The following is a 16,094-nucleotide window of genomic DNA, read 5'->3' as shown; positions in this document are numbered from 1 at the left end:
TATACAGGTATTACAGGAGTCTGCATGTTGGTATTTTTAAAAACTAAAAACCAAGTTCTAGGCACAAATGGCCACTCTTTCAGTTCCCCATGCTCTATAAAACAAGACTTGGCCAAGTAATATCAAAGATTTGTTTGAGCTTTAACATTCTATTTTATAACATCAATAGGTGCGCTATGATGTGATTACACTGAAAAAGAAATTGAGAGTGGTGGAATTCTGTTTTCAGGATACTTGAGATGCACTTTAAACTTTGGAAACATAAGCTCGAGGGCAGGGACCATAACTCCCCCCACTCCCCTGCCAAGATTTTCCTTATATAGAGGGGAAGGGAAGGCAATAGAGGGAGAAAAACATCAATGTGTGGTTGCTTCTCATGTGCACCTTACTGGGGACCTGGCTCACAACTCAGGTATGTGCCCTGACTAGGAATCAAACCAGCGGCCCTTTGTTTTGCAGGCCTGCACCCAATCCACTGAGCCACACCAGCAGCCACTCAGTAAATACTGATTAAAACAAAACTGCTCAGTATACCTGAGATACTTGTTCTGATTTTTGCCTTAGTATTAACTTTTGCTTTTGGTATAAAAGCAATATATGCCCTTTAAACAAAGGTGAAGTTATGAATGTTTGAACATTTGATTCCCATGCCACCTGCTATAATATTCTAACCCCATAATTATAAGGAGCACAGACTTTCAGTCCTGGGTTTGCATCTCAATTGTGCCACCTTCAACCTAGCTCACCCTTAGGTAAATGATTTAACCCAAGTCTCAGTTTCCTCATCTGTAAAATAACCAATTTTAGGAAGCTCTGAGGAGTACCAAGAGGATTAAAAAAATGTTTGTGAAACGCATGGCATGTCAGGTGGCTCTTCCTCCCCACCCCCTCCCCGTTGCATTGAGCCCTGAAGAAGACTGCTTCCACAGCAAGTGCAGAATGAGGGAAGACAACACAGATTGAACAAGATGATGCCAAATTACCTTCCAAAGTGGGTTATGAGAGTTCCCTCTGCTCTGCTCGCCAACACTGCTGTCATCGACTTGACCGATCTGAAGTTTTCAAAATGGAGTTTCATTCTGGTGTTAAATTTTCAATTTTCCTTATTATTAATGAGGCTAAGTACAGGAGTCGTTAAAAATATTTAACTACTAGACATAGCTGATGCAGGAGGACCCATGCAGGTACTGACCCTTTAATTTCTGGTGTGGGTGGAAATCCTGAGTGTAGGGACTCAGGCAGCCGAGGTACACTTAGGGGTCTCAAGGAAGTAACTATTTACCAACCGGTGTGTATGTAACCTTACATGTCAGCTGAGCATTAACGTTTAAGGACCATTTGTTTTTTTCTGTGCATTGCTTATTTCTCTCTTTTGCCACTTTTTGGTGTTATCTTTGTTGATTCATAGATTCACTGTGATCCTTTATCAGAATACACCGTATCCCAGTTCCGTCTTGTCCTAAGAAGTCCTCAGTGTCAGTGAAGTAGAGTTTACCACGTGCTCCCTTCACAGATAGCACTTTTTGTATCTCTTTTGATATCTCACAGGAAAAGCCCCTTATCCTGTTCTCTTTTAAGAGCATCATGGCAATGTTCAGCTTATCTTCTGTAAAAATTTTAGAATAATCAGCTTGTTAGGATAATATGGAGAACTCGGGGGATTTTGCTCGGATATGCACTTAACCAGTGGGATTCGGCCTGGGAGAACCAGCACCTTATGACACCGAGTCTTCCCGTCCGTGAGCCTGGTTGTACTTCTCTATTTGTGCCGATTTTTCTGAATGTCCTTTGATGAAGTATCACAGTTTCCTCCAGAACGGTATCGTAAATCATTTGTTCGATTTACTCCTAACTTCTACATTTTGTCTTGCTATTTAAAGTGCATCTTTAAACTTTTTTTCAACTTCATTGCTAGTATCACATGCTTTTTAGACAGTGAAGATACAGTAGTAGTATGAAATGTTTTAATTAAAAAATAAGAGCATAATTATACTAAACTATATACTATACAATCTCTGAGAAAGTTCAGCTTAAATAACAAAGCCCGCTGTGGTATCTGACGGGCAGATACACTGAGAAGTTCGTGCTCTGGGGCACACTGAGACACTGTCCGCTCGGGGAGCACGTCACTCCACTGTCACTCCACCATCGCTAAGTCTTTCAGGCTGTGGCTCTTTTGTCTCTTGGCCTTGTAGCCCGGACGCAGGAGCTCTATCTTCCTTTTCTTTGCTTCACCTTTATTTTTGTGTTTCTTCAGCTTCTTCTTGGCAGCAATATCAGGATTAGTTACGAACTTGAAAAAAGAATAGAAATTTTCTATTACTTTAAAAGTGAATGTTAAACCAATAAAAATCAAATGCACATACAGACCATTTTATTCACCTCTAAACACAAGTGTTTACACGGCCACTAAAGTACATCTGGAGCCCCGGCGATAAAGCCCCCACTTCTCAGACACTTGGGTAAGTTCCTCTTTCCTCCCTGGGTGGGTGTGGTGCACATGTGTGCACACAGCCCCAGTTAAAAAGAGTTACTAAGCCTAACACACAGGTCACATATTTCTAACAGCAGACTCACCTCTAAAGCCTTTCTCTTCTTCCGGAGTGCCCTTTTCTCACTAGCCTGTTTCTGAACAGATGCAAAGGCTAATGAGAAGCTCTCCAGCCCAACCAGCTTTTTAAGTAATTCTATGATTTCCTGGGATAGATTCTTCAGCGAAGGATCTAATCACACAAAAAGTAATAATCAGAGTCAGTGATGTAGGAAAGGATATATCTGAATATAAAATCAACATGCGCGATTTTATTCAACATTAAGCGCTAATCTGACACCAATCCCTACATGTCTGAGATGAGAACCAGAAGTGCTGGACACAGCTCCAAGCCACCACCTCATCCAGGATACAAGGAGAGATGTCCACTTCTAGTGGACTCGGGCTCAGAAGACCTTATTTTGAGAACGAGACAGCAATGTTTTTGGTTACCTTTGTTAATCTGCTCAGCGCTGCAGATGGGGGCAGGTAAGTGTGTTTCTCTAGGCCCTCTCTAATTCACAGGTTACAGAAGCTTAGCTCTGTCCATAACATTTGGGGGTGGGAGGGCGGAGTATTAAAGATTCCTTTGTGAAGCTGATGAAAAGCTATGCTCTCCCATCTTTCCCTGCCTTCTTTCCCCCAAATGCAAATCACTTACAGATATTTGCATCAGTTTCAGGAGAGTTCAGCATACCTGTTCAAGTTTCTTGAAAATAGGCAATAGGCCTTTTCTCATTGTTGAACCCCAATGCCTGGCAAATATTAGGTGCTCAGTAAATGTTGGCTGATGAGAATCAAAGCAGACCTGACCTTTACCATTGCTTTTTCCTCTTTAAAGAGGAAGGAAACTTTCAGGGTTTTAGGACCAACACACTTCATTGTTTTATTTTAAAACTGTGGAAGAGAGGAAGGTAATATCTACTTTACCTTTTCTTTCCAGCCCCCCAATTTCCACTTTTCCTAGTATGAAAATAGGCATTTTAGGATAAGTGAGGCTGATGCACCAAATACACCAGGAAAGAAAAACATAGGAAGAAGTGTTTAAATACTATTTCATGCTTTTGCCTTCTAATTCTTGAGAATATAATGACATTTCATTGTTCATTATTGTTTATAGCGCTATGAGATTCAGAACCACCTCAATTTATAGTTTTCTTTGAGTATTTATGCTTAGGAGTAAAGTATCTCTTAAGGAACATTCACTCTTAGACATGAGAAAGTATAAGGGAAGGTAGTGAAATACAACACAAACACGCCTTATTTGTTTGCTATCAATTATCTCGATGTTTAGCAAGTTCTTTTTCTTACACTCCGCAAGGAGGGAGGACAGAAAAGAAGCAAGCACTCAGGGAGAGGTGCAAGTGTTCAGAAGAGAGGCCGCAGTTACCCTGGTCCGAATAGGTGCTGTTCAGTTCTCGGAACAGAGGATCTATGATCGCTGGGAGATACGGCTTCACCTTGTCTACTCCAAGGTCCATGGCCACAGCTCCGAGAAACTTAAAGATGCATGTTCTCTGAAAATACAGACTGTTTTCATCAGAAGTGTCCCTCTTACACTTACAGCCACACAAACAGTTAATTTACAAAACAAGGTCCACGTTGGGGCAGATACTGCTGCAGTTCTGGATGCAAAAGTTCCTAGGGACTTGGGAGGATCACTGGCGCCACTAAAAATACTTCGAATAAAAATGACTACTTTCAGTCACTCTGCACATTTATCGTACCTTTAAGAGGTTTCTAGGTGAGTAAGCTGCTTCCAGTTTTGCGATCCGAGACAACTTCTGGATCAACCACAGCAGCGTGGCTGGCTTGCTGTGCTCTTCCTTCCCCTCTTCATTCGGTTCTTCATCCGAATCTTTCTTCTCATCCGCACGGGCCTCTTGCTCTGCCTCCTCTTTGGCTACCCCAGGTCCTACAGCTGCTTGTGCTTCCAAGTCTTCTTTCCTCTCACCTTGCTTATCCCCAGAATTAAGTTCCAGTAAATATAAGACTTTGGCTACAAACAACAAATTCTTAACAACCTAAAAAAAAAAAAAAAGTTTGGGTATGCTAGCTGAGATCCCTCTTTACACAGAGCATCCACCTCGTTTCTGGTGCCCCTATTTCTTAGTCTATATTGCTACGCCTGGTCCGTAATGACTCACAGGAGACGTGGTCAGGGCTTGCTTGTATCCACGTAGCACCCGCATCACCGACCAGCCCAACTGCTCTGTCGAAAGGAGGTACAAGGGAGCGAGCAGTAGACTGACTATTCAAAACTATTTATATTTACTGCTTATTTATAAATGCCTTCTCTAAACTTAATTTTACATTATCATTAAATTTTACAACATGAAATCACATAAAGCTTTTTAGTGACAGAATTATTTGTCTTCTGCTGAGGAAAGACAATTCTCAGACCATGCAGTAGTATGAACATTATTTGCTTTCTCTTTAAATTCTAAGAAAAGAAATTCAGTATTGTAATTTAATATAAAAATAATCGGTGCCCTTCAAAGATCTGGTCACTCACTACAGATGAAAAGATTTAATGAACAGCCTCCCACTGCACCATCTTTGCTGGGAATGTTAAATGGCGCCAAGAGTAACCCCAAATGGACCCGAGAGTCAATTAGAAATATGTGCATAACTGAACATGTATTTGAGTGTATGTTTGTATTTCATTTAATTCCCCAAGCAGACTAGGAAAAAAGCCCCCCAAAACAAACCAAACACCAAATGTGAGCCCATTCCTAGAATGTTGGTAGAATAGGTCCCTTCTATTTAACTGGATAAGATTATAATATTGTACTTACCTGCTCTCCTTGAGATTGATCCAGGAATTTGGAATGCAACTGACGGCAGGAGGCTAGGGAGATACTTTTCATCTGTGAAAAGAAAAGGGACATCAGTACAAACAACACAGGGTATCCCTGAGTAACTAGCCATAATACAACAGCTAAGAAACTATATTTTGCTCTGACCACTTGTATACATCTGGAGAGGGAAGGTCCATGACCAAAAATTGTACTGGGTTGGCCAAAAAGTTCATTTGTTTTTTTCCATAAGGTGGCTCTAAGTAGCACTTAGTTGTCTTTACCTTCATTCATTTATTGTGACAGCTTCATTGTATTGTGACAGCTGTCGTATCAGCAGGCATTCAAAAAAAACCATCAAAATTGGTGAATTTTTGTGGGGCCATTTTAAAGATGGAAGAAAATAAGCAATTTTCAGCACATTATGCTTTATTATTTCAAGAAAAGTATTTCAAAAAATGCAACTAAAATGCAAAAAAAGATTTGTGCAGTGTATGGAGAAGGTGCTGTGACTGGTCAAACATGTCAGACGTGGTTTGTGAAGTTTAGTGGTGGCGAGCTCTTGCTGGATGACGCTCCAAGGTCAGGGAGACCAGCTGAAGTTGAGAGCGATCAAATCAAGATACTAATTGAGAAAAGTCAATGTCAGACCACAATGGAGATAGCCAACATACTCAAAATATCCAAGTTAATAAAGTTATTGGTGAGAATGAAAAATGTATCTTTTAGTGCATGGAAAAAACTAAATGTACTTTTTGGCCAACCCAATACAACAGTTCTCTTCTATCTGCCACAAGCATCTAAACCAAAGGAAGTGGGATACTTTTAAGCTCTGGCAAGACACAGCTCATGAGCCCTGAATTACTAGAGGAGAACCTGGCAACATTCCAGTACTTTTTTTTCTTCCCTCCTACCCTCCCTGCAGAGTTCCCACTATGAGCCCGGTGGTGTGTTAGCCCCTAGGAACTGAGAGATGGATGTAACAGGGTCCCCACCTAACATTTTCAGGAACATGATCTTATTTGGTTATAAGGTTTTGCAGGAGGCAGGACAGACAGTATTCATCTTATTTTCCAATGTCGACAGCTTATGCATATAATGAAAAATGAATGTGCTAAATAAAGCAAAAGTCTGACTAGACTGAGAGTCTAAAAATTATCTTTATAAAACCTTGGCCTTCAGGGTGACCCCTCGCTGGCTCCTAATATTCCTGTAGATTCCCATGTGCAACAAGCTGCAGGCTGGAAGGGCTTCTCCCAAGGGCCAACCCCAGGGCGGCTGCAAGAACCAGAATGAGTGTCTCACAATGATCACAAGGAAAGAAAGAGGTTTTAGAGAAACCTTACCTTTTGGTGAAGGTCACTTGTTAGGAACCTGACTGCTACAGGTTCTGAGAGTTTCTTTTTAGCCTTTTTGACATTCTGTTTTCTAATAAGCTCCTCAGGTTGGCAAGAGGCGAAGAGCAATCCAAAAATCTGGGCTGCGGTGAGCCACACCCAGTTGTGCGGGTGTCTCAGGTGAGAGTGCACATGACCTAAGGGAACCAAAATGCGTGCTCAGCTGTCTCACAGCTTTCCGGACTCTGGTGGTAAGCAGGACTAATCTAGGTACTTCTCGAGTACCTATTACACACTCGGATTTGGGAACTGAACACGGATAACACAGTCCCCGCTTCCCAGATGCTCTCACGTAGCCGGGGCGCAGTGAGGTCACGGACGCTGGAAACTGCTAGCAAACCAACTGCTGACTCGGTCAAGGGCACGGGAGAAGGGAGCCCAAAACCAGTTCCGTAACAACTGGTTTCCGATTCAAGGTCGGTAAGACAGCACCAACATTTACGATTTCTAAATTAAAATTAATGTGTGTACGTAATACACGTTATTTGTTTCTCATAACTACTGAAATTGGTGGCTCCAAGTAGCTTCCAGGAAAGCATCATTTATTGATGCTTCCTGTGTGCCAGGTCCAGACCTCTCAGACCTCACAACAGTCCTGCGAGGCCGGAGTCGTCACTTCCATTTCATATTACAGACGAGGAATCGATGTTTCAGAGGGGCTACGTGCCATGGCAGCGGTCACAGGCAGAACCGAGCCTGGGCTCCAGCTCCGCTGACCGCAAAGCTCATCCTCTTACATATGGCTCTTTCAGAGCCACGCGGTTATGCTGCACTGCTGTTCTCCATACACTGCACTTATAACACGGAAAGCCTTGTGGTGTCGGGGAACAGGATTAAAATTCTGCACTAATCATGTCATAGCTGAGTTTTAGTCTCGGTTGCTGTATTTCATGAACGTGGCTTTATTTTGGTTGTGCATGAACTTTTGCAATAACCTGGCCATGTCTCAGCGGAGCCACACCAGAGGAGGCCATACAGTGACTTAGTAATGGTTTGACTTCTCCTAAGATCATGGGGTCTCTTCAGACATATGGGCACTTACAGCATCCATTCTAATGTTTACTTCCTCCTGACTAATCAAAGTTGAACACGTTAAGTTTAAAATTCTGGGATATTCTTTTTCATTCAGAGTGATGTAGGATGATTTATAGCTATTTAAAGGGATATTTACTAACTGCATTATACTAATAGTAACATGATTACTTAGGTACAAACAGGATATAAAAGTCTATATGAAGTTATACAACCTCAAAAAGAAAGGGAAAAAACCCAAAAGCCTGGAGGGAAATACATACCAAATTGTCACCAAGTAGCAAGGAGGACTTTGGAAATTTCTTCCATTCTTATACTCCCCAATAATTAATATTCTTTCTTTTATAAATAAAATGTATTACTTACAAAGTCATAAATATATGTATATATATTCAGAAAGAAACATTTTCACTGTAATCAATACGAAAGGGCCCTTTAAGTCTCTTTCTCACGGACTTTTCCCCTGACATTATATATTTTCTGAAGTATTCATATTCTAATCTGCCAAATCTGCTCTTAATAATTCTATCACAGTTAGCGTGTTTATTTTTAGATTTAAAGAAAAATATAATACTCACTCCAGATTCTACTCAAAGTCTGAGAGGGCTTGGTAAACTGAATAACGTTACATTCCTTGATGAGTTTACTTATCAGTGTAAGAAAACTGAATAGAAGGCGATCTGCAGCTTTTTCTTCAGCCTCTTCCATGATCTAGAGACAGGATGGATGCAGACGAGTTAACACGATTGCAGAGCATCCGATGGACACTTTTATTCCAGCATGTAACTCTACACCCGGGCTTCTCCACCTCAGCACTCCTGACATTTAGACTGGGAGAACCTTTGCGGTAGGAGCCGCCCTGGGCGCTGTGGTGCATTCAGCAACATCCACGGCTCCTCCCCGCTGGACGCCAGGAGTGCCTCCTGCCCTCAGCTGGGACCACCGAACTGCTAACTGACTCCTTTGGGACAGAATCACCCTGCTTGAGAACCTCTGACTGCCCCGTATTACGGAAGATAACTTACTTTAACCCTCATTTAATGAAGAAGATCCAACTGCATTAAATTCTTGCTTTTATACATAAAAAAGCATTTCTGAACACATTATTTAATTTATCCACCATACCATCTGAAGCAAAACTATAAAAATTAGCAAAACTTTTATTTCCTAGCTGCTAGCAAATAACTTACCTCCTCAAAGTTTTCAGGATCAATTTCCTTTTCGATCACAGGGAGAACAGTTCCAAGTCTTCTTTCAAAAGTGAGTCCTTCACTTTCCGCAAACAAGCCACAGACCAGGGCAGCTAGCTGTCTATTTAACCTCTACCAAAAACAAACCACCACAAGACAAGGTCAACACGACGTGGGAGGCTGTTTCCGGTGCTACAAGGGAAGATGGGCATGACGCTGTTCTCAGCCGTCCTTCACAAGACCAGAAATCAATGGAAAACTGATCATTGTGGCTGACAAGAATATGGAGGAATCTTCATACCCAAGGGCATTTCAAAAAAGTGCTATTCATCATTATCTACTTTTCTCATTGTAAATTAAAAAAAAAAGGAAAAAAGTTTCATATCATCCCCTATCCGCCGCCCCCCCGCCAACTTCTACCTTTAATGATATGTAAACCAGTATTAAGACATGCTGTGTTGTTAATGTCCCACAAAAGATGGGCTAGTGGTGACAGTGGCAGAGTCAACAAGTGGACACAATCACTGACAAAAGTTACACTCCATCAACCAAATAAACAAAAAAGCCAAACTGGAAACAAACACTCAGCAGCGGGGGCTGGTAAATGACGAGACATTCATGCAGTGGTGTAATGGCTGGACATTCCCCACGTGGCGGGACTACAGGACACTCTCATGTTGTTACCTCTACAACGTCTCACATTTTCTGAAATCTTACTATGAAATTTTATTATTAACACAATCAAATGCAAATAATAAAGCTATCTGGGAAAAATTAATTCGACGATGTATATGCATTCTTAAAGTACAAACACCAAAAGCTAAGACTTTTCATTGAAACGTGACTAAAAGCAACCCTCACCTTCTTTGCTCCAAACCACTTGGTGACCATTTCGAAAAGCCAATCTTTCTTCTCAAGGTTGATTTTACTGAGTAAGGATTTGATGGTCATGGACGCCATCTTTTTACACATGGCGGAGTCGTCGTTCACCATCATCAGACACAGGGGGATAAAGAACATCCCGCAGTTCTCGTGGAGCAGCCCCTGAAGGAAAACAGGCACTTATGAGCACACCCAGGTGGAAGCTTACAGATGCCCCCCAAAAAGAGGACCTCGGGCTCCCAAGGGCTCATGGGAAACCCAGCTAGCAGCAGTGTGTCTGGGTGACGCACGGTACCTGAGGGAACGTGTCAAAGAGATAAGCAATCATTTCCAAGGTGGACTCTCTCCCAGTCTCGTGTTCATAACTAGGGCAAGAACATCAGAAGGATTTGTTAGTGCCTTTTAATTTTACCAATAATTATTTTTAAGAATTTGTAACACTGTCTTAAGGTGCCAGCCTATTTCTTAAAAAGTGGAAAACATTCCATTTTCCCAATTTTAATGCTTGTATACATCATGCTACTGTGCAGTGTTAAACATAATTTTGTTCGATCTCCTAAGTGGACTCTAATGAAAGCAACAGTTGGACTGAAGTGAAAAGCAATGTACAGAATCGCTACGTGAAGCCACACACAATGTTTGCTGGCTAAGTCAATGATCCACATCAGAGAACGTGCCATTACGTTTAGGTTTGTTCTTTTCAAAACAGCCGCCACATTGAAAGGAGAGAAGAAACTACCCCACTGCCTCTGTGCAGTTTATGGCTTAAACTTACTTCAGCTGAGCGAGCATGAATTCCAAGTTTGGTCTCAATTTATCACCCAGGGGATAGTCAAGAATGTATTTCAGAAAAACCTGGGAACAGAAGCCACACAAAAGGTTACTGGGATCCTATCTCTCCAGGACTCCTGTTTCCTCAGCTGCTTTCTGGGACACATGGGTGGGTGAAGAAGGCCTCTCAGAATAGTGATTGGTTCAGCGAAGTTCACCGCTGCGCCCCTTCCTCTCTCCTCCCCCTTCACCTGTAAAGGCCCTGCCCACAGGCCTGATGGAGTCAGGCCCTGGCCCACCCCTGGCATGCTAGCTAAGGGCTTGCTAAGGGCACCGGCATGCGCCACCCCCCTTTACTGGGAAGGTGAAGCCCTGTTCTTGCCTCCACTCTTGCTTCCACGCCAATGCTCAGGAGACAAGCCTCGCCCGACTCCCAGACTAGGGTGGTGTGGTCGTATGCTCTTACTATATGCTCTTCCGTATTTTATTAATTTTGAGAAGCGCAGTTTTTCACATTTTAACATCTGAAACGGGGATGAGTCTTACAATAGATGGCATGTTACCCTTATCATAGGTTTGGTTTGGTTTGAGACCTATCAATAATGGTGTGTCCTGTGATCAAATCTGATAATACTTCTCTCCCCCGGCACTAACAATGTCTGAAATTAAGTAACTGTTTGAGGAATTTTGTTTTGTGACTGTTGGGGAGAATTTCGCCATCTACTCTTCCGGCAGCCGTGACAGGCAAGGGTGTGTGTAGTCGTCACCGGCCGCACGGCTGCACAGAGATCTTGCCCGCAGGCTGTCATGCCGCAGAAGGAAAAGGCGCTTCTTCGTCTATCTGAACACGCCTCGTACAGGGGGCTACACTCAAACTGCTCCTTGTTAACAGAAAACCTAAGTCGAGGCTGAGACCCCTTCTCACACTTGGAGTGTACATGGGATCCCAAGTCACAGAATAACACATCAACACAATAGCAAGTCGCCTTCAGAACTCAGTCCACATCGACATCTACCTAACACCCATGCAGAGGAGGCAGGGCCAGCCCTTGCTGTGGGAGTGAGCTCTCCACACACCTGTCTGCACTGGACTCGGACGGGTTCGCTTTGTGCAGAAATCGCTAACTTGGACACTTTCCGCATGACGTCATCAATTTCTGGAACCAGCAACTTCCTTGATAAAATAGCCTAAATTACAAAGGAAAAGATATACTCTTCATGTCCATTGCAGTGGGCATAAGCTGACCTGATTAAAGTAGTCAAAGTAGTTAAAGGAAGTTAAAGTAGTCACAGGCAGTTTTCAAACATAATGCAAGTACCTCCAAAACAAAAAGAACGTACACTTAAAAATCATTATAACACGCGATTTTATGTTATGTATATTTCACCATAATTAAATAAAAGAAAAACAATGTCTAGTATGACAAATACAAATACATAGCTGTATTTGTACAGAATTCCTTGAAAGCACTAATATAAAGCTCACATTCAAACATTTTACTAACCACCAAAATTGTCATCTTTATAAATTGCTCAATTTTGAAAGTCTACAGCGAGTCAAAACACCATGTTGCATGTTATTTTAAACACCCGACGCGAGGCTCATGAACTGTAAAATCTGACATTCTGAAGACACCGCACCTTGAGGAGACCAAACGCAGTGGCCTGTCTTGACGTGTCGTAAATATCCTCCTCGGCATATGCTAGCAGAACCTGGAGCTGCTTTTCGGTTACCTGGTAAGTCTTCACTTTCTTCACAAGGATGGTCACACACTGCAAGTTACAACAGGGAGGTTAACGGCCAGGACGCCCCGCAAATCAGGATCCAGTGAAATCGTGAGGACTTAATACAGTAGCAATGCTTTTTCACATAGAAAACCAACCCTCTGACCTTAGCAAGTTAATCTGGAAAAAATTCTGACCAAAATGACAAAGGACAATGCAGAAAACTGACTTTGATGTTGATTCTGGGTCTGGCTTTTCCTAAGCGGAAGTGAAACTGCCTCACCTTGAAACAATTTACCACCAGGTGGAAGTTCTGGCCTTTGGCAGCCCCGAGTTTTGCATAGTCCTTCAGCAACAGGAACAGGTGTTTTGTCAGCTGTTCTGCTTTGGTTTCTATGGAAGGCAGAGGGAACCTCAAGACCCAGATCAGGCACTGCAATGCACCTGTGATCACCTGAAAAGCAAAACCAACAAAACCAATCAACTTACGGTGACCACACTCAACAGCCCAGCACCCGAGGCTGTGCACTCCACAGGCAATCGACGTGAAGGGATGCAACAACGCTCTGCCCAGCACACTCTGGACGAACAGTGCCCAGGGCGTAAGAAGACAGGCACTGTCCCACTCCTTGCCGTGGAAGAGCTGACTGCCTCGCCAAGGCAAGTGAGGATGCATCGCAAGCTCCCTGCCCGTATTCTCAACCTACATGGGTAAATAATAGCATAGGTTGGTCCATTTTTAACAACTTTTTTGAAAAATACATTATAAATGACTTTTCTATTTTCTAAAATGGTACTTCAATTTATTTAATCATTCTTATTAAGTTTGTATTATGTATACAAGACACTAATGAGTATTATAAATACAAAGACAAAAAGGATGCCATTGTCTATTTATGGAGCAGGTAGCCGGCCCAGAAATTAAGCATGGGAAACAACGAACTGTAATTTAAAACAGTTAACTCCTGTGCTAAAAGCATTAAAAAAGTAGGGTGGGACTAACTGATTTACACTAGAATCCCTGAACCACCATGCCGAACCTCAGAGATCGCCTACATCGGCTTGTTCACCTAGTTCCGCGGCACCTTACGGGCTCCTACCGCTCTGGCTGCCGTGATGGCCCTACTGCGCTGGGTTAGATGGAGACACAGAGGAAAAAGCTCCAGGGTTAAAAGACCGGCACATAAATCCCAGCTCTACAACTTTTACCTACTTGACTACAGAGATGTCACTCAATCCCTTGGAACCTTCACAAAATAGACAAGCTGAGGATGTGGGAGGTGGGGGCTTTGGTGTCTGAAACTGAGGCTCACATCCTCTATCACAGGTGGCAAACAAGGCCCTTGGACCGAATCCGGCCCTCCACCTTGTTTCTACCTGGCGGCAGTGCCAAGCTCCTTGCCCCTAGTTAAGGAGCAGTTACATTTACACAGTCCTAACATTACATTTGGCCCTTTGAAGGCAACCTTGAGGCTGATGTGGCCCCCGGTGGAAATGAGTTTGACACCCGTGTCCCGTATCTATGATCTGGGGCAAGTCACTTAGTCTAAGGCCTAGTCTTCTCATCTGTAAAGCAGAAGCAGTACTACTGTATGCCCCTTGGGCTGTTCTGAGGGTTCATGGCAGTGAGTAGTGGCAGTGACGGCGATGATGATCATTGACATGGGGACACCTCCACTCACCCTCATGAAGTTGCTGTGAGGATCCAATAAAGCAATTAATGTACCCAGAAGGGCTTTCCAAACGGTTAAGGGCTATTAAAACATATGGTTACTAAACTGGGGAGCAATTTAATGCAGGGAACAGAGGAGGTTCATGATGTCATAAATCCCTTTAAAAACCCATCTACTGTGTGACACAGGAGCCTGGAAGTTAAGTCCTAGGTGTTCTGCACAGCCCAGCTCAGGCAAAGGAGCAGGGGCTCACCTTCACATCCATGGAGCCCAGGCAGTCTATGAGGAGAGACACAAAGGGATCCAACATCTCCAGAACGTGCTCGCTCGAAGACTTGATCTTGGAAGTCTTCAAACTCAGATGCAGGAGCTAAAACATTTCAAAAGATATCTCACAGCAGGTACTCATAAGACCAAATGGGTTGGGCAGAGGTGAGATGATTTTAAGAGACAACCTGAAATGTCAAGATGCTTCTATTTGATATATAAACATTTTGAAAAAACAGAAAAACTGCAAAGGAGATGGGAGCTCACACTGCAGCTGAGGTTATAAGTTCATTCACCGAGTGGTTACTCGGCATCTACTTTGATCCCAGGCACGGGCTCAGCATGTGGGATGCAGCAATGACCAAGTGGGCAAGGTCCCTGCACGGATGGATCTTAGCCTGGGACACGGACTCGAGGAAATGATTCACTGTAAATGCAGGGTTCTGTGGGGCATCTGGGCAGAGGGAGGCCTGGGAGATGAGGTCCTGGGCAGGAATGGCGTGGAGACTTTAAGAACCGAAGGAAAGTCACGTGTGGCTGGGACACATGTTGAAATGGTGTAATAAGAGGCGAGGCCCTTGCAGCCCAAGTGAAGGGCTAGCTCTCTCCTAGGAAAAACGGAAGCCAATGAAGGGTTTTTAAAAGCTCACTGTCTTTTGAAAACATTCAAAGTAGTTTAGGGGTGCAAACTCATGGGCAAAGCAACAATGAAACCATAATAAATATGAAGTCAGAATCATTAATTTCAGGGAGTTATATCATCAAAGTCAGTACTAGAAAAGATAAATAGTAAATGGACCGATGTACCATTTAAAAAAAGTTCCGTAATTTATTTACGGTAAGGCATTTACAGTGGAAATAAGCAACAGAAATTCAGCAGAGCAGTAAAAGGCACAGACGCACTGTGGGCGGTGAGCCTCACTTTAAGGCGCTTACCCGAAGCCCAGACTCAATAAATATGTGCATGTTGGTCTTCCTGCTCACAACAGCTTTCTGCCCGCCTCGAACTGGAGTTGGGGGGAGCAGAAGACAGCTCTGGGGAGGCAGGCGTAGGTCTGGGGCCGGGGCTGCTGGATTTCTGTCGATCACAGTGAAATAAAAAATAAAGGAAAGAACACCGTGAGTTGCATTCACATAAGCTACTGCGGCCCTCTCTGGGGGCAAGAGCTGAGCACTAAACACAGCGCTGCTTGCTGGGTTTTTCTCTCCCTTGAGCACGAGAAACAGAGGGCAGCCCCGACTTCAGATGAACAGCAAGGGCACTCCTTGCCTTTGATTTCTGAACCCAAGTGCCAAGAGTCTCTTTTAGAACACAAAAAATCTAAAGGAAGCTTCCCAATATAGTATTTTTAAATCTTTTAAGGTCTAAATCTCTATTGGATCAGAACACAAGGTATATATTTAAACTCTATCCTAACTTCGAGTCAATAAATATCCAAAACAGAGATGGTATCAGAGAAATATGCCCCCCCCAAAAAAGTGACTGTCATAGCAACCTCATTCATCAGAAAAATATTAATTTTTTTCTAAACAAATTATTAAAGTAAATAAAAACTGAATGGCTTAACAGAAGCAAACACCTAAATGATAGTTTTTTTTTTTCTTTTTAAACTTACTTTTCTTTCTCTGTTAGCAGGGGGAGATTTTCACTGACCAAACCATAACTGAGCAACAGAATGGATTCTGCCGTCATCTCCCGATTTACAATCAATCCTGCAATGATTCGGCGTAAGGTCTCATGAACTTTCCGGGCCAGTTTTAAACTGGTGGTATTTTGTAAGATCTAAAGGCAAACACAAATGCCATTCTGAGGTAACACAGAATTGTAT

At 42.9% G+C, this 16,094-nt stretch overlaps 1 protein-coding gene across 2 annotated transcripts in view; it reads right to left on the bottom strand.

The window, feature by feature from the left end:
- Positions 1 to 1,950: 1,950 nt before the first annotated feature.
- The window catches only part of UTP20 (UTP20 small subunit processome component), an 88,499-nt gene continuing 74,355 nt past the window's right edge, over positions 1,951 to 16,094 (bottom strand). For both annotated transcript variants that reach the window (XM_036019468.1, XM_036019470.1), the window contains exons 46-62: positions 15,882 to 16,048; positions 15,202 to 15,343; positions 14,252 to 14,368; positions 12,609 to 12,779; positions 12,242 to 12,373; positions 11,678 to 11,788; positions 10,605 to 10,684; positions 10,125 to 10,194; positions 9,809 to 9,991; positions 8,948 to 9,079; positions 8,336 to 8,468; positions 6,675 to 6,862; positions 5,329 to 5,400; positions 4,258 to 4,554; positions 3,921 to 4,047; positions 2,578 to 2,723; positions 1,951 to 2,293 (exon numbers count right to left, since the gene is read on the bottom strand). In XM_036019468.1, the coding sequence (XP_035875361.1) occupies positions 2,138 to 2,293; positions 2,578 to 2,723; positions 3,921 to 4,047; positions 4,258 to 4,554; positions 5,329 to 5,400; positions 6,675 to 6,862; positions 8,336 to 8,468; positions 8,948 to 9,079; positions 9,809 to 9,991; positions 10,125 to 10,194; positions 10,605 to 10,684; positions 11,678 to 11,788; positions 12,242 to 12,373; positions 12,609 to 12,779; positions 14,252 to 14,368; positions 15,202 to 15,343; positions 15,882 to 16,048 (2,424 nt within the window). In that variant the 3' untranslated portion in view covers positions 1,951 to 2,137. The remainder of the gene's footprint in view (positions 2,294 to 2,577; positions 2,724 to 3,920; positions 4,048 to 4,257; positions 4,555 to 5,328; positions 5,401 to 6,674; positions 6,863 to 8,335; positions 8,469 to 8,947; positions 9,080 to 9,808; positions 9,992 to 10,124; positions 10,195 to 10,604; positions 10,685 to 11,677; positions 11,789 to 12,241; positions 12,374 to 12,608; positions 12,780 to 14,251; positions 14,369 to 15,201; positions 15,344 to 15,881; positions 16,049 to 16,094) is intronic.

This window comes from Phyllostomus discolor, chromosome 2 (genome assembly GCF_004126475.2).
Source record: "Phyllostomus discolor isolate MPI-MPIP mPhyDis1 chromosome 2, mPhyDis1.pri.v3, whole genome shotgun sequence".
Taxonomy (NCBI): domain Eukaryota; kingdom Metazoa; phylum Chordata; class Mammalia; order Chiroptera; family Phyllostomidae; genus Phyllostomus; species Phyllostomus discolor.
Note: the sequence above shows the minus strand (reverse complement) of the source record. Positions and strands in the feature narration are given on the sequence as shown.